This window comes from Lipophrys pholis, assembly GCF_963383615.2.
Source record: "Lipophrys pholis genome assembly, chromosome: 1".
NCBI lineage: Eukaryota > Metazoa > Chordata > Actinopteri > Blenniiformes > Blenniidae > Lipophrys > Lipophrys pholis.
The window spans coordinates 49,782,381-49,801,344 of NC_137635.1; the positions used below are offsets into that span (position 1 = coordinate 49,782,381).

Genomic DNA, 18,964 nt, shown 5'->3' on the forward strand with positions numbered 1-18,964 from the left:
TTATCTTTTGTTAACGAATTGTCTGCATGCCGGTGTGCATGCATGTTTATCTCAGCTGTTCATTTGGTCATTTCTAACTTTATGATGTTGTTTTTTTTACACAACAAATCAGCTTTTTCTTGTCACTGTAAACAGTTTGCAGTGAAATTCAGATTAGAGCATCTTCCTCCCACAGTCATACTGCAATTTTATCTGAGTGCATAAGTCATTAGACTGACCAGCACAATAATACAGCCGTGCGCAACGTCATCCAGATAAATGAGGGAAACGCTTTGACCCCACCAAGCTGGTGATTCCTTACTTTGAAAAGGGGGAAGCGGCTCGTATCTCAGTGCGTAACGGAGCGCTGCTGACCTGTATCCACTCTCTGATGGTGTCGTCGGAGGGCGTCCAGCCGTTCTCCTGGTAGTTGAGGCGGGAGCGTTCCGGGGACCAGTTGGAGTTATACTGCGACGACGCGCTGATTTGATCCGAGGAAATCTCTCCCGACTCCATGCCCAGAGGCTCCGTGCAGGCAAAATCTGTTGGGGGGGGGGGGGGGGGAGAAAATGAACCGCGATGAGGAGGTCATCATCGAGTTATCGTTGTGTTACGAGACATGCATCAATGCCGGCGAACGTAAATTATACTCACATCACAAATGCGAAACGTTTGTAAAAAAAAAAAAAAAAATAGGAAAAGAAAAAATCACAACTACCCCCATAATAGGAGTTGTAAAAAGTCTATTACACACACCATTAGCTGGATGAACTGATTTGGGGTGTTTTGCTCCTCGCAGTGTCTTTGCTAATGGCTAGATTTATCATTAAACTCCAGATCGGGCCTCCTTGACTTGTCGTCATAAATCTGTTTTGGGGAGGGAAAAAAAAACCCAACCTCATTTTGTGTCTGAGTCAGGCTGGAAAACAAGTAGAATCAGTCACTACGGCCGTAGTAAATAGTTTGTTCTGCACATGCTCAGTAGATGGACAATAAGAACAAGTGTCATGGCTCCCAGTTCTCCTGGGACTTGGTCGTTTTATAATTGACAGTCACCGTAACAGCAATCCAACTTTGTCGTCTGTACATATGAAAAATCCCGTCGTTGATGTTTACAGCGTATTGTTCTCTGCGTTTGCGTGCGCGGTTTCAACGGAATTCAACTTCATTTCTAAATCCCTTTAAAAACAACCACAAAGTGCTGTACATAAATAGACATAAAAGCCTAAAAACCAGACTTGCGATCAGTAAAAACAATTAAAAAAACAACAACAACAACAACAACAATAAAATACAGTAAAGTGGCAACAAATAAAACGGGAGCAGATTCTCAAGTTGGGTTTAAAAGCCAAGGAGTAATAGACAAGAAACACTGCCAACTCTTGGCCCAACAAGAAAGCGACATTGTTTTCAGCATTTCTGTGTAAACAGACAATAAACGCAAAACCTGTCACACAATGTGTTTTCACATGAGATGTTGGCATGTAAATGGGGCCTAAATACCAAATTAATTAAATTTGCTCTATTCAGGTGCAATACAAAGCCATGGTTTGCAGCATTGAGGAATTTTACATCCATAAATTACAGAAAAACCATCCAAATTGCAAATATTGTTTCAAAAAACTCCACACACAATGTTGGTATTAGTAAATCAGGCCCTTTGAGTTACACTTCCTATCGATACAACACCGTGCCCTCACTACAGTGCTCGTTGGGATCGGCTTCAAACGCCACACGATTCTCATCTTGATAATGTGGATCGATCGACGTCTGCAGATTGTTTAATCGGCCATCAAATAATAGCAACGGCGCCAGGCTGGTTCTGAAGGCAAACACTGGATAAACATGCAAACTCCACAGAGAAAAGGGCCCGGGATCCTCTCAGTGTGAGCCGCTGATCAGCTCCATGTCACATGAACAGCTATAATTGCTGTCTTCATCATGTGTGCGTCCTCGTACATAAACGGATGAAAATAGACGGCGGCCCACACAGACACACTGCCGCTAATGCTGTGGGAAGGTTCACTTCTAATTTCTCTTCTAATCTTCATCAGATTAGAGGGATGATGCACTCCTCTGTGGACTTTAAAATGCCTCGGTTTATAAAAATAAATAAATAAATAGCGGCATTTTTTTGGACAAAGTCGGACTACATGTGTTGTGTATCTCTGAGGCAGCAGCGTCCACTCGAACAGCAGGGAGCCTGGGGAAGGAAGAGGGAGGAGGAGGAGGGGAACGAAAGGAAACGTGTGTGTGTGTGTGTGTGTGTGTGTGTGTGTGTGTGTGTGTGTGTGTGTGTGTGTGTGTGTGTGTGTGTGTGTGTGTGTGTGTGTGTGTGTGTGTGTGTGTGTGTGTGTGTGTGTGTGTGTGTGTGTGTGGGAGGGCTGTCTGGAGACATGAGGTCTGCCAGACTGACACAAACACGCTACATCATTCCAAGTTCCACAAATAAATCGGGGAGAAAGTTTGCTTTCAACATCACCAAAAAGGCTGCAGAAGGCTGGATGTTTCTGCTTATCAACAGACAATTTTCAGGCCAAAATCTTCCAATTCGGAGCTTTTCCCACGAATGTGGACAAAATAAAAAAAAGAAAAGAAAAAAAAAAGCTCTCCATCATCCGGCTGATCCATGCGTTTATAGCCTAAAAGCTCCTTTCAAGCTCCCATTTCCACAAACTTCCCTGGTTTCTGATCTGTATTCATGAGACGACCTCCGTGTCCTCGTCACAGCGGGAGCCGGGGGGACGGACACTGACCCCGTCCTCGTACCCCTCCACTTTAAAAAGAGCGAGGTGGCGTAAAGCGACGCCCCTGCTGATGCTTCGGCTGATCAAAGGCCCCGCTGGAGGCCGCTTCTGATGGTGATGGCCGAGACGGAGCGAGAGAGGAACCCCCCCCACCCCCTCAGTCCCCATAAATTCACTGCAGGAGATCAACAATTTGATTCCACCGTGGCTCTCGTCTGAATGGAAGGACTTTTTTCCGGACATTTGAAAAGGACTGAAGGGAAGATAACGGTGTGAAACGCAGCATGAAGAGGAGATAAAAGGTGTTTCATCAGTCGTCTCACAGGTGGACACTTGATCAAAAAAGCTGGATTTCAATGGATTTCAAGCCAATTATTTATTAATAATCGTTCATGATTCTGCTTCTATTAGGTTGTTTTCAGGTGAGATTTATCCTTTCACCTATCCATCCATCCATCCATCCATCCATCCATCCATTGGAGTCATGTTTAAGATGAGGCTAAAAAACGGAATTTTTTAAAATCATAAATTGTGAAATACTATGGAATTTTTTTCCTTTTTTTTTTTTTTTTGTTCGGAAATAAAGACACGTTTGTGTTTAATTACAATGTTACAAATGAAGAAAAAGCAAAACTACTACTACTACTACTACTAGTAGTAGTACATCATCATCATCATCATCATCATAATAACATTAAAACTTTATTTATGCTGCACCTTTCATACATACAGAGAAACGCTTCTTTTATACCTGTTGTTGAATAACTTTATTTTGTAAGTTTTTGTACATAATGTATTTGTATACGGTGCATTTAATTAAAAAAGTTGCCTTTTGCCATGTTTTCAAAGAGACGAGAGTCAGAGTGTTTAAAAAAAGTAAAAATTTTCCACATATCCACGGAGACAGACTTGGGAGTGTTTTCAAAAAGTTGCACCTTCGGAGCCATTTTCAAAAAGTTGCGTTTTCAGTGTATCCGAGCCGGGTCGACTAAACGGACCCGACAAACATCTTTCTATTTTCCCCTGAAAACATGTAAACAAGTTGCTTCTTAATGCAAGTCTCAAAGAAACTCAAGAAAAGTGTGACTTGTAGTACAGTCAATACGGTAACTGTATAAGAACTATTAGCTACTTTAAAATTCTTTCTTGTCCCAACTTGGAAACTGCCGAGTGACTCGCTGCGGTACAAAAACCCCTGTTGGTAATCAGGGTTTACACTGTCAGACAATCAGATTTGGTTTAGTGGGAGTCTTTAATTCAATCTTCTGAGCCTAGCTGGGGGTCTGTAGCAAACTAATTGCCTCTGTGTGTGTGTGCGTGCGTGCGTGCGTGCGTGCGTGCGTGCGTGCGTGCGTGCGCGTGTGTCATAATTACAGCTTTGCCAACCAGCAGATCAGCTCCCAGCTATCCTAAATAACTCCAGCTTTATCTCTCTAACACACATACACTTCCAACAAGACGCATTTGAGACGTGTGGAATAAATCCGTGTTATTATCATGTTGTCATGGACGCTCACCATCACCCGATAGTGAAAACACACACACACACACACACACACACACACACACGGACACTCACTTGCACACCAGCTTGCAACACCCACATCTTTTGCCCGGGGCAAAAACAAACAAGAGAAGAAAAAAAAGAAAAAAAGGCAGATAATGACTTTGACCCCTCTGGTGAGTTGTGTGATTCACATGTGTGAATCTGAAACATTTTCACTGACACTGTACTTGTGCTTTCTGATTGTATGAAGGGAATTAAACACAATGAATAAGTTATTGCTTTTTGCACTTTAAACCTACTGCTCGGTAACAAACAATATATAAGAAGATATGATCTAAAACATGCAAATAGTGAATCAGATATACACATTTTAAACAGTTGTTTATGGTGAAAATAACAGACTTTGTCTAGACTGTTGATTTTTATCAGGGACTGGACTTCAAAGAGCATTTTATTTAGTTTCAACAGAGAATTCGCCTATTAATATGTTCCGTGGCATTCAGATGCTTAAGCTTAAGCAAAGAACCTTCAAAAATTCACCAAAAGTGGATTAAAATGGTAATTTAGTGACGTATAAATACCAACAGCTCAATCCCCTTGTGGGTTTAAATACCAAAAATATAAGCAAACTTTAACTAAGATTAGTCACTTCCAGTGAGATACTAGTTAAAAAAACAATATGCAACCAAGTTAAATACTGCAACCGTGACATGGCGTGTGACAATACGCAGATGATGTCAATGTCTTCATGCACTGGGATGTGTACTTCCAAAACAAAAGTACTTGAAATTTAGCATAAACAAAGAATATGTTGTCTACAAACTAGCTAGTGAAAAGAAAAAGTTATATATACACACATATATATCTATATATATCTACATATAGATAGATAGATAGATAGATAGATAGATAGATAGATAGATAGATAGATAGATAGATAGATAGATAGATAGATAGATAGATAGATAGATATACATATACATATATATACGATAGTTATATATATCTTATATACAATAGTTACTTTTTTTTAAAAAGATGTACTACGTATTTGTATTAAGCATGTGACCATCTTTAAATGATCAGAGTCACCTGAGATGCCTGAAGTCTGAACAAATTAATTTAGAACCCTTGAAACGTAAAATTTTAGGTTGATTTCTGCTTGTGTTCGTCACCGCGGGACTTCCAGGAAACGCACTTCTGAGAACTCACACATTCCAGTTCAGGGGTCACAGAGTTCGAGTTTACCAGAGTTCAACATAACTTAAACCTCTACAGGCTTTCCTGAAAGGTCCGACAGTCACACAGATTGATTATTCTCACCCTCATGTGGGCAAACGCGAAGAAACACGAGAAAAGCTATGGAACGCGACATCATCCTGAGCTGCAAGTGGGTCAAACTGGTGAAACCGTGATTGTGTGATTAGATTACACCAAAGAAAAACCTTGAGATTGAAGAATCTATGTTCTTATTCATCCACGTAGAAGATATCGCAAACTAATCCAATCAGACCTGAAGGTGACATGTTGGTAAATTCACCTTGACTGAATTTATGAAATGTAAGAAATTTAATTGAAACCTGTTGACATGTCATTACAGCTGTTTTAGACATTTTTTAATCGATTTTAGCACTTTTATTCAAGCAACTTTTAACAATTTTCTGTCCTTAAGCAGCTTCAGATTTTCCCGTATTAGTTTTAATCATTTAAAAAAAAAATAAAAAAATGCATATACTACTTTATTGAAGAAAGTGAGATTTCCCCTCACCTATCAAACATACAGGATTGGTGAAATGATGGATTATTTGGTTGGTGTTAAGGTTTGGTATTGCTTGTGTGAACATAGCTTCTGTGTAATCTTGTAACGACGGTTTGATTTGTTTTATATAAATTACTCGATTTTCAAACATGACAATCAGTGCACCGAGTGGACTAAAACTGAACGGCTGTCTCTTATATAACACATTATTCCACTTCTACTAGTGTCAGAATCCTTCACGCTGTTAGTTACAGTCACTGTTTTGGATTCTGAGTAGATCAAAATCAATAGTGAGGATAAATGGATGATTTCCTGCTTAGAACCAACTCGGATTAACTGTTGAAAAACAAGCACCACATGGAAAAAGTATCTGTTTCAAGGGGGAAAAACCCCCCACATTATTTTCTTTCTTGCATGCTAACAATACCCAAAGGAGTGATTCTCATTAGGTCAGAGGTCAAAGGTCGAAGGTGGGATGGAGGCCACTTACTGCTGAACAGGGGGAGGCTTGAATTTGACGGACAAACTGCTTACTGGCCCATTTCTAGTGGTGATGTTCCAGCTTTTCCAAAGCCAAATTGTTTTTTTGTTTTTTTAAATGAATGTGGACGTCATCGCGTCCAGCTGCTCACCCTCGTCTTCGCGTCCCGGCGGGAGGCTCCTCTCCTGGATGGTGTAGTTGGCGGAGAAGCCCTCCCTGGCGATGGCGTTGTCCGTGGTGATGGTCATGGACAGGATGCCGGTGTAGGAGACGACCCGGCCCGGAGACGTCTGTCCGCAGTATCTGCCGATGTGAGGACCCACTGAGGGAGGAAAAACAAAAAAACAAAACAAAAATCAAACTCGGAACTTTAGTTTTATCTCTGCAGAATGCACAATTTAGACGAAAAGCCCAAATCTCTGGCAGCCGATCTTCCTCCTCAGCCTGAATCTCTCACTCCCGATGGTGATGTGACACCTCTGAAGCAGGAATAACGGTGAGACGGCGGCTCAGAAAAACACTAATTCCCACCACATATTGCACTGACACTCACTATCTCAATACTAAATATAGACTCCACTGACTCGGGTCAGATCTCTCTGATCTCGGAGCATTGCAGGGTATTATCGTGAGCCTTTGTCACATTATTATCCGCAACGTTATTACAACTCTGCATCGAAGTTGCTGGATTAAGATTTGAAATCTATTGCAACAATGGAGTGGTATCAGTTTTTTAAAAAAAGGAAAGAAACGTTTTAGTGTTGGAAGACGAGTAAAAGACTATAAGAAGATAAAAAGGCACAGAAAAGAGAGTTAATGCCTGGTTCTTGAATAAAGTGCTGCTACCTTTTACCTCCCTCACAATAAAATGGACTTTTACTGATAGAATGGATTTTACTGCTTCAGCGGTCTCTGCGTGATTTTAAGCAACAATGGAAAGCCCAAGGACATGATGAGACATTCAGAAAGACACTGAAACGAGTTTCCATTTCTGTTACTCGACTCTGTGGCGAAATGGAGAGTGGAATGGACTTCTGGTTCGAGTCCCACCACAGTCTAGTTTTGGGTTTGTCCCTCTGTAGTGTTCTGGACCTGTAATCCAGAGGCTTGAGGTTTGACGCTTACTGCAGATTAAACTAGATCCTTGAGGAACCCTCGGTGAACCCTGAGAAGGGGCTGAAGACTCAAGTTTCTCGGGGTCTTCCTCAGGTTTTCCACACCGTGCACAGACAGGCTGTTAACCGTTAACACAACTTAATGAGCGGACAAACTGCCAAACGTGGACAACAGACAGGTTTTCCTGGCAAATTTCAAGCTGAGCGACACTAAAATGGCCAAAATACTCTGGACGGGACCCGATTATCTGAACATTCGTTCTTTGTGGTGTCCGGATATTAATGTTGAGATGTGATTCCTCTCAGCTTGACTTTCACTTTAATACACCAGGGGAGTCGAACTAAAGGCCCGTGGGTCAAAACAGGCCCGCAAAAGGCTCCAATCCTGTTATATAGGATTTATAGGTTTGGTTTTTTTTACATTTCACTGTATTTTGCACCAGAACGCTTCATAAAACTTGACTTTATGTTGAGATTGTACTCATTTTCAGTAGTAATTGTGTGATCTTGCAAAACTATAAGACATTTTCATCACGTACACGGTGCGTCACAACGAATAACAACTTTCACGTGTTAATTTAAAGGTAATTATGACAATGTATTACTGGTCCAGTCCACTCAAGATTAAACTGAACTCTATGTGGCCCCTGAAGTAAAATGTTATTTAGTATTTGTATAGACAGTATTATATACATGTGTATATATGTATATATACATTGTATACAACTTTCTTTTGGTTCAGTTATGTGCTTTTAAATAAGTATGTTTCTTCCATAACACATTTGGTGTTTGGTTCGTTCGATATCAACTCGTCCTACATTTTGTCCTCGTGATCTGTCCCTCCGAAGAGAAGACACAAGTCTTCACGGGACACTTTGATTTTCGGGCGTCCCTACATCAGAGGTCTTACTGCATATGCATAACTGTGCAGTGAGCGCATCACTCTTGGAAAAAACAATCCTACAAACATTTCGTGCTTTTGTGGTCTTTCGGGGTTTACCTCTGAAGAAAAGAGCCGTTCTGAAGCGTCAGATAAAAAGACAAGCGGCCCACCGATATCCACTGTAACAACGTTCTTTAAGACGCGGCGACGCGCTCTCTCATGTCTACAGGCGTGTCCACGGATTCATCTCATCCCGCTGTTATCTGTGAAGAACAATGTGAGGCTTGTTGCGCCTGCTGTTTGCCGGAGATACTTTATCTGAAGCCTCTCACAGACTCCAAGGAGTCAGGACCGAGAGCCTGGCGCGTTAGGAAATGAAAATGATAGTTTTCCAACAATTTGCTTTCAGCCGTGGGGAGAAAATAAAAAAATAAAAAAATAAATAAAGAGAAAAGCCGAGCTGCAGTAATCTGATGGATTATGTTTATCAGTTACAGTTTAAAGCAGGTAGTCAGCAATCTGTGACGGAACTATTTCCGCCCTATCGGAGGTGCTCGGAAGCGGTTTCCGCCGTTAGGCTGTAGAGGTTTGATGCAATCAATATAAGAAAAAGAGGAAAATCCTGCAGGAAATGTGGATCCGTTTGCATTTGAAGAAACAAATATCTTGACGGAAACTAGAAAAACTGCGGGTATATTTCAGAATAATGTGAACGGAATGAGATGGGAAACTGTATTCTTTGGCTTTTTGCTCCGGACTTCCTGATCGGATCGGCAATTTGTGCCCCCCCCCCCCCCATTTAAATCTTTATTAGAAAACAAGCACAAACTAAAGAATCAATACTAAATGGATGTGCCTTCATGTTATACAGAAATATCCATCAATAATTATTTTAATCCTCGCCTTTCATTCAGGTATCTTTTTGTCTGATGCATGTGCAATTGTTGTAATCTGTGAAATAAATTATTTTAATTATTAAAGTATGTCAAAATTAAATCATAAATCATAAAACTATGTGAAATGTTGATTTATTTCCCCCCCTTACAGTGAAATAAAATTAATCATAATCTTGTCGCCTTTCACTCAAGTAAACATGAAGGCCATGAATGTGAATTAACAGTTTTTAGCAAAGAAAATGAAGCGTAATGAAACAGTTTATTAAGTGCATTCATAAGGCTGCGTTGTTTTCGCTGATGGAAAATGTGTTTTCAAAATGAATGAAAGTGTATTTGTTTGATTTTGCCAAGACTTAAAAAAACCGAAGCATAATGAGCACCGAACGCCCCGTTTACTTGATTAAATCCAATCGTTGAAAAGCATTTCCCTTTGAAGAAGTGATTTTACATCTCAGAGGAGAAGAAGAAGAAGAAGAAAAAAATAAAAGGTGCATAATGGAAGGCGTTTGATGTTTGTGTTAAACATTGCAAATGCATTTGACGGGATGAAGAACTACATCCCGGACTTAACCTCTGCTGCAGAGATGCTTTGTTATCAGCTCTGACACACATGTTCGCACAGCAAACACACACACATATGCGTACAAACACACACACACACACACACACACACACACACACACACACACACACACACACACACACACACACACACACACACACACACACACACACACACACAGATCGTTTGACAGGAAAAGCCCTGGCATGTTATGTATGCTGGCACGGCTTAAAAGTGTATGTCACTGTCTGTATACCTGAGCCAGTCTTTGTGTCCCTCGTGTTCCCATGCCAGTCTCCTCCTTGGCAATAAGCAGACAAAGCTTTGGGCACAGCGGAGAGTATTGTGGGCATCCTGGCAGCCGAGTCAGGCCCGTCCAAGGTATGTCGCTCTCACAATTATACGCACGCTGTACGGCTAATTAGACAACAATGGGAGCCGGGAAACGCCGGCCGAGCGAGGGGACGAGTGCGAACAGAGCGTAGAGCAGGTTGCATCGCCGTCGTTTGTGTGCGGAGCCACGCTTTTTCCCCCCCAAAAACGTGGTTTTGGTTTGAGGAACAATGAGCAAGCTGTGACGGGGGGTTCTCCTTCACTCAGCTGTCAGAGCGTCCAGAACTCCATGTTGACGCGGGGGGGGGGGGGGGGGGGGGGGTCTCTCGAGGAAAAGACAAAGCTGAGTCTCTCATGTTGAGCCCTCTCTGTGTTTATGGCACGTTAGAAATCAATTCTGAGGGAAAAGTGTTGACACTTTCCTTTTAAATGGTTGATTTTTGCTTGTACTATATGGCAATGGAAGAAGGGGAAACCATGTAAACGACGGGTGTCAAACATGAGGCGCGCGGGCCAAAACTGGGTCATGAGAGGCTCCAATCCGGCAAATGGTAAAAATTTGGAAGAAAACATTGACTTTTTAAACAATTTCTTAAGATGGAGTGGATAAAACACAACATTGAGACCCATGCTGAGATGTCGGTGATGTTGCCATGGAAAATATCAAACTAGCATTAGCCTCAAAGTCATGCTGTGAATTTGTAAAAACATGCAAAATGCAACAGTTTTTGTTTTGTTTTGCCATTTCACTGTATTTTTCATTAGAAGCTTTAATTAAATAGCATTTAGTTTGAGATTGTAGTCATTTTCTGAAGGAATTGTTGTGTTTTATGAAAATATATACATTTTCATCACGTACACTCAACACAACAAAGAAAAACTATTAAAATAAAAGGTTATTATGACACTATTTCACCCACTCATAACGAAACTGTGCCGTTTGTGGCCCCTGAACTAAAATGTGTTTGACGGCTCTGATATGAATATTGAAATTATCCACAAACTTGTGTCTTTATCTCACTGAAAACTTCTTTTCTAATATTTTAAGTGATTATGTTACACAACACAACACAACACAACACAACACAACACAACACAATACAAATACAAAAAGACAGATCTTCAGTGCAACTGGGGATTTTGTAAAAGGCAAACTTTCAGTCTTTTCGGAAACTAGAATGAATAAAAGTGATATTTATGACGAGAAATAATTTCCTCAGCTTTTCATATTAAAATATGCTTTGTAAAATATTCAAACATTGAAGATTGGCTTATTTCATTTGGGGCTTTTCTGTGTTCATGAAGATGTAACATCGGGGAGTAAATAAAAAACCTGCTTTTCAGTTGAATGGACGGCTTGAGTTCCCATTTAAAATCCAATTTAGTACCTAATTGCAAGTCAGATTGACTCAAATACATACAAAAGACCTGCAATAGCTTTCTAAATTCATATTTTGCAACTTTAGTGACCACATTTGCTTAATTTCTGCTTTCTTACAAATTAATAATATTAAATGTATTACATAGAAAACATGATGAAATATGAAAAAAGATCATTATGTTTTGCCTCTTTTTCCTGAGAACAGACCATCCTTCAGTCAGTGTACTCGATCGATGGGTTCATAAATTCTATATATATATAAAATATATAATAGAGTATGGAAGTGGTACTTGAATAGCGTGTAAACAGAAATCTATACGAAATATACTCAATTTAGGTCGTTTTTATTGACATAAAAGTTGAATTGTGTGTCACTTTGTTTATTCCAAGAGATTTTTCTCTTAGTGTGGTGTTTATTTACACTTTAAAGTCTTGAAATAGCCTTCAAAAACACTGAGATTTAAAAATTTAAACATCCAAGTATGTTAATGAGTCCTTGAAAGGAGTTGAAGGCGCCTAAAAAAAAAAAAATGAAAAAGCCCCCTTTTGAATATTTACATGTGGTGAAATGCCTAAAAGTTGTGTTCCTGCCAGAGAAATCCTCCCTGATGCAGCGTTCCGATTGAGCCGCAGTGGCCATGTAGAAGTCAGTCATTCAGGACTAATGCGGATAGAGCAGAACCCAGCCAATCAAGACACAGAAATACAGTACGGTATTATGTGCCAATTTCCTGAAACAGCCTGCAAATCCTGTTTGTATAAGAGGATTACTGGGAAATAATAAAAATATCCAAAAAATAAAAAATGCATTTGCCAAGTACTTTGCTAATATGATAAGAAATTCTTTGAAATTTAAAATGCGACCCATTTTTATGGATTCATCCTGTTGTTGTAGAGCTGCAAGTGAATCCACACATATATATATATATATATATATATATATATATATATATATATATATATATATATGCATGCACGCCCCTCTGCTTCATCCAGCATCCTCCTTCTGCCTTTGTTAACCTATTTTTCGCCTCCATCGCTCAATCCAGACTGTCCCTCGTTCTTCGCTCCTCCTCCCCTTCACCTTCCCGCGTTTCCCCGTTTTTCTGTCAGCCGTCCCCTCATCCCTCCACCGCCTCCAACCCGCTCCTCCTTCAGCTTTCCTCCTTATTTTCTACTCCACCTCCCTCTGTAATCCTGCTCTCCACTTGCTGAGAAGCAATCCGCCTCTTTCTGCTTCACATCTTTGAACGCTCGTCTTCTTTCAAGTCCCTCTTTATTTTTTTTTCTTACGTACACTATTTTTTATTATTTACAATTTACTTAGAATGCTCTATAATAAAATATGTGTTGTAATTTGTAAAAAAAAACACATACAATTTCTAATTTGTATGTCTGGATTTGACCTTAAATTACAGTTTTAACCTGTTTAACATTTGTCTTCAAATGTCCAGAGTAAAAAGTTAAAAAATGAAATACTGGCGTAAAGTGCAGCGATGTAAAAAATCTACTGGCACAAAGAAGTAGACACACATTGCTTCTCCACGTTCCCGCTTCCTACCTGCAGGGAAGCCGTCCCAGATCTCCAGCCAGTCGTATCTGCAGAGGGCGCCGGGCGGCGGCGTGGTGTCGGGCTCCATGTCGAAGCTGTCGAACTCCACCACGATCTCCGACATCTTGGGGGCAAAGATCATGAAGGTGCAGTCCAGGTTGTTGGGGTACTTCTCGGGGAAGCCCGGCGTTTTGATGATGCCCCGGGGATCGGTGAAGTTCCTGGAACATTCTGGACCTGGGGAGGAGAAGACGTACGGGTGAGGTCGTAAAACGTCACCAGGCGTTTGGACGGGGTGAGCGATCCTGACCCGGACAGAGGTGGGTCAGAGAGGGCACAGGGGGGGGCTTCGGGGGGGGGGGGGTCGCTTCTATTCACATTATTGTCATTTTCAATTTGACCTCCAATAGGTTCCCTTTTACTTTCCTCAGAGGAGGAAATTTGCAGCAAATAGACGCTTCAAAACACAAACATTGTCACTTTCTCTGCCTGCTTGACTTGTTTTTTTTTTTTTTTGTTTCCTCTGCATTTTTTGATTCCTGACCTTTTCCGTCGACCGCGGCCAAAACAGTTCTGACATTTTTTTTTAATCCACACATAAACCAAATACCATCCAATTCTGACCTTTTGCACAAGTCGAAGAATTTGGCATTTCAGAAATCTTTTAACAGGTTTGACCTCTCCTTTTTTAGGTGTTTAGAAGAGAAACTCTGTGGAACAACATGTTTTAAAAGATAGCGTTTCACCCACCACCCCGCCAGGGTTTTCGACTGACTTTTAAGAGGAAAGACGTCTTCCGACTCAAATTGGGTGAAATGCCTTTCTGGGACGACTTCTACAAGTTTTGTTTGTGCCACGCGACACACTTTGACCCCGGGGATGCTTAAAAATCCCATTTGCTGATTGAACGCATCCAAAAGTCAACTCGTTTTATTACTTCATAACATGTTGGTAATTATTTTTCTTGTAGCTCAAACAACCTGAGACATTAAAGCACTGACTTAAACATTCAATTTCAGCACCTTGGTGTAATTACAGTGGTTTGTGTTTTCTCGCACGTTTGCATGCGCGAAGCTTCGGTAAACCACTTGAAAGCATAATTTCTTTCTCCAGCTCCACGAACACACAGCAGCACCATGTGTCAGAAATGAAAAGCACGTAAGCGTGACCACGCAGCCTCGATTTTCTGATTATCAAATGTGTGATGGAAGAGTGACCTGTCCAGGAGGCACCCTGTCCTCGCTCTGTCGCTCGGCTCCACCCGTCACCCCCCCGTGACCTCAAGTTGGAGGATCAGTGTGTGGGTAATCAAACCTTTCCAACAAACAAAGCTAAATATTCTGAATAACTGCCTCCTGATAAAAGTACAAAACAGCCCAGCTGGCGATCTTGGCAGCTGTTAACGCCGATGCCATCTTTTGTACTCATCTTTTGTTTTTTTTTGGGGGGGGGTTGGCCAACAGTGGCGTCCTCGCTGTCGATACCGCTCATGAGAAGTCTGCGCGTCGACTCGCATCAGTGACCCCCGGCTGGCGGTTCACACCTCGGCTTGTCGTGAAGTGACACGAGCGAGGTTACAAGACAGTGACTGATCACTGCGAGGAGGCCGGCGACGCCAGGCGTGGACCAGGGTCAAGCATCCCTCACAGGGACAGACAGCGTGTGTGTGTGTGTGTGTGTGTGTGTGTGTGTGTGTGTGTGTGTGTGTGTGTGTGTGTGTGTGTTTGTGTGTGTGGTTTAATGTGGCGATGGGAGTACAGGGAGTTTCTAATGTTGCCAGGCCAGATGTGACCTGCATGTTGTCTGAGCATGCCAGTACGCGAAACACACACACACACACACACACACACACACACACACACACACACACACACACACACACACACACACACACAGAGTGGACTGCTCGCTGTTGACACAGGTGGTGTCATTAAAAGGGCGACATGATAAATGATGAGGAAAGATGGGCGGTAAAGGATTAGGCTTCGATCGGGCTCAGCTGGCACACTTTAGCTTGCGTGTGTGTGTGTGTGTGTGTGTGTGTGTGTGTGTGTGTGTGTGTGTGTGTGTGTGAGTGTGTGTGTGTGTGTGTGTGTGTGTGATGTAGGTGAAATAACATGATTTCATGGCAAAAAATGCCCCCAATATTATGCTGTCAAGTGTTATTGCAACCAAATGACCCTCACTGACCACCATAGAATCAATATGTTTAAATGCTTCTGATAAAACATCATACACATCATACTTAAAAAAAAAAGTCATCGAACAAATGTAATTATGTAATTCCTACAGAATAAACCCAAAACCGAAATGCTGATCGCACAGTTTTTTTGTAGCTTTTCAAAGCCTCGTCAAAAGACGTTATTTATCATCTATGGATCTGGAATCACTCTGCACATGAGATCATGTTGATCCTCCCTTGAGGTATAAATAACTGAACAGAACTGGGGATGTATATCGACCAGAGAGGGTATCAATCCCTCTCATTCCACCCAGCAAATTGCACCCTATTCATCTTCCACACCCATTTTATTCAAGTTAAGATCGCAGGAGGTGGAAACAACGTGCAGCGTACTCCCTCAATGAAAGTAAGCATTTCAAGCCAATCTGTGCTTTTTTTTTTTTTGTTGTTGTGAGAAATCAACACTCGTCTCTCAATTCTCATTGGTCCATCTTCTTCAATCGTTTTTATCAACGACTCTTCAATCGGCTGCGGTTTGAAGTTGCTTCAAGAAAAAAGAAAACCGCTATCTCCTCCGACTGAACCGCAGGGACTGACATGTGTTTCTGGTTTTTATAAAAAAAAAGAAAAAGAAAGAGGGGGGCGATAAAATGAGTACACAGGGACAAAAATAGTGACGAGGCCTCGCTCGGCTATCATTTATGAATGAAGCGTAGCCCGCGGTCGCAGCAGAGGGTGGAGTCACGGCTCGGCTCGGCGAATGTGAGCGAGCGTCAGAGATCTGGCCGCCACCGCCTCAAAGTGCCATCTCTGAGTCGAGACAGAACATGTCATCTGAACGAGGGCCGCCGCTTGTTGCGGCCGCGTTTTGGGTTTTTCCTCTCGCAGTAATGACAGACGAGGACGAGAGGGACGGAGATGAGGCATGAGGCCACAGACAGATATGCAGAAATACAGAAAAGTAAGCAAAGACATGTGTTCTACTAAGTCAAATGACAGACGCTCAGACTCACTACTTCAGTTCGCTTGTTTAGCCTGAAACACGTCGCATGACGCTGATTGTTACGCTTAAGATCAGAAACCCGACATCCTGTGCAAACGTCACACTGCAAAGAGGTTTTCGACGTGTACAGTAGCGTCACATTGCTCTCTTTTGGTACAGAAAACCATCTTTACTGTCAAAACCACAAGACGTTTCACAAATTTTGAGCAAACAACCAAAACTACAGACCACGTTACAACAATGTGGTTTATTGTATGTCAGAAGTACGACACGCAAAAAAACCCATCTTTGAGTTGCAAACACTGAACTCTTACGTGTGCAACAAGGCACGTATGATTTTTTTTCATCATTTGCAGAGCAACATGGCAGCTTTTGTCCCATCAGACACAGACAAAACCCAACAAAAAAACATAATCACAGATGTTTTTCAACCCCAAACACACTTATTTAAAAAGATATGCTTAATATTCACTTTAGGTAGGGATTATAAGTGTTGCTATATCTGTAAGCTGTTCCACAGGCTTTGGTATTAGGGCCACTTTTTTTCCATTTAACCGTATCAACCTCAAGTTCGCAAATTTGGAGAGAAAGGCAACCACACATTTTCACATAGTAATTTGTGAAAGATTTTAATTTACAGACACCCACGAACCCAAAAATGAATAGTTTTGGACTGAGATATTATAGCAGTTCTGACCCTCACAAAAGTGAATAGAATCTGTGTTTGGTATGATAAAAAAAAAAAATTGTTATAGGAGTCATTTTTGCCAACTTGTGTCACTGATGTTTCAACATCGACCCTTTGATTCACTGCGAGATGCAAAATAAAAAGACCTGAGATCAAAGGACGGACACAGAGCAGCAGGGAAGGAGGTAACGGGACCCCGGGAGAGATGAAGTGGTCTCAGCGGAGGGTAAAGCCTGTTTGCAACCAGCTCCATTTAGCCTCAACATGCTGCTCTGACTGTGATGGATTTTAAATGTGGCGAAAAGGAAGGCAGCAGAAAAAAATGACGGGGAGGGTGGGGATTGTGGGGATTGTGGGGGGGCTGAGTGAATACAAGAGCGGTTTTTAACTTGTTAGGTGGCAGAGGAACCATATTGAGGCCAGTGCGCACACACACAAACATTTTGTCCCAGTTTCAAAGCCCCTCTTGGATGCCGGAGCGTTCATCTCGTCTGCAGGTCACCCCTGCAGCCTCCAAGGACAAACAGCCCATTAGCTAAATGAGCCTGGGGTCCCATACACCTGTCTGCTGCACACACACACACACACACACACACACACACACACACACACACACACACACACACACACACACACACACACACACACACACACACACACACACACACACACACACAAAGGCAATCAGACACACACAGTGTATCGCAAAGTAACAGGGATAACGTGCAGGTAGCCATATAGAACAAAGAGGGGGAATAAAGAAAATGCATGCAGGTCGTGAAAGCCCGTGTGAATTCCCAGCTTGTTGTAGCTGGCAGGGAGGAGACAGCGGACGTACGTGCTGAACAGAAACAAACAACAGGAAGGCAGTTGTTCCTCTGATAGTCACATGGTGGGACAGCAGCAGCCGCAGCAGTGTGCCCAAACTCACCAACGCATCTACATCTTGACATCTGCACCGAACACAGACGAAGCCACCAGAGATCCGAACGGATGATGAGAATTAAATGAATAGTTGGACAAGAATATGCGTGTTCAGCTCAGTGTCGCAGTATTCCACACAGGAAGCCCCCCCAAAAAAACAAACAAGGTGTGCTTGGTCGGTGATCATGTTAATGAAGTAAGGGTCTATTACTTGAGGCTTATGGGTCAAAACCGACCGGCAAGAGGCTCCAATCCAGCAAAAATTCAAAATATTTCACAGAAAATATTAATTTTTTAACAAATACTTTAAGCGTAGCGGACACAACACAACACAGAGACCCAAGCTGAGATACCAGAGAGGCTGCCATGAAAGATAACAAGCCATGCTGTCAGGGTGACTTTATAAAAACATGTATAATACCACAGCTACAGGAGAGGAGATTTTACTGTATTTTTGCGCCAGAAGATTGTAGGAAGTTACTCTGTGCCAGAATAAAGAAAAACTCCACGGGTCAGAACATTTATAAACAGGGCCATGAAAAGAGAGTTTTGCGTGCAACAGATCAGCTAGAAATTGTAAAGTTCTCATGTTGGGTTGCTTATCTTCTGTCAGACTCAATCTTCAGAGTACATCAGGCGCTGAGTCACGCCTCCATCCATTCCTGTGAATCTTCCCACCATCAGAAGTGTCTATTTCAGGTTAGAAAGACATTAACTTGTCCTTTTTATAAAAGTAAATGACAAGGTGACTCCAGCTCCTCACTTGGCCATGAATCTCAATCTTATAACGTTATTAGAGATCAAAGCTCATGTATAAATCATCGGACTCTTTGTGGAAGCTACGTCGCGTTAAAAGAAAATCCTTAATGAAAACTTTAGAAGAGCAGCGTTCCCGTCTGAGCCCACACTTTCATGACCCACTTTCCCAAAGATTTATTACACCGACTCTGTAAAACCATCATGTCATTCATC

The 18,964-nt window shown here is 41.8% G+C and overlaps 1 protein-coding gene across 1 annotated transcript in view; it reads right to left on the reverse strand.

Annotated features, from left to right (window-relative positions):
- Positions 1-18,964, reverse strand: part of LOC308124447 (neuropilin-1a-like) — a gene marked incomplete at its 3' end in the record, with an annotated part of 91,076 nt that overhangs the window by 38,167 nt on the left and 33,945 nt on the right. Inside the window, exons 4-6 of the mRNA XM_080487430.1 lie at positions 13,205-13,432; positions 6,625-6,795; positions 355-521 (exon numbers count right to left, since the gene is read on the reverse strand). Coding sequence (XP_080343556.1) covers positions 355-521; positions 6,625-6,795; positions 13,205-13,432 — 566 coding nt within the window. The remainder of the gene's footprint in view (positions 1-354; positions 522-6,624; positions 6,796-13,204; positions 13,433-18,964) is intronic.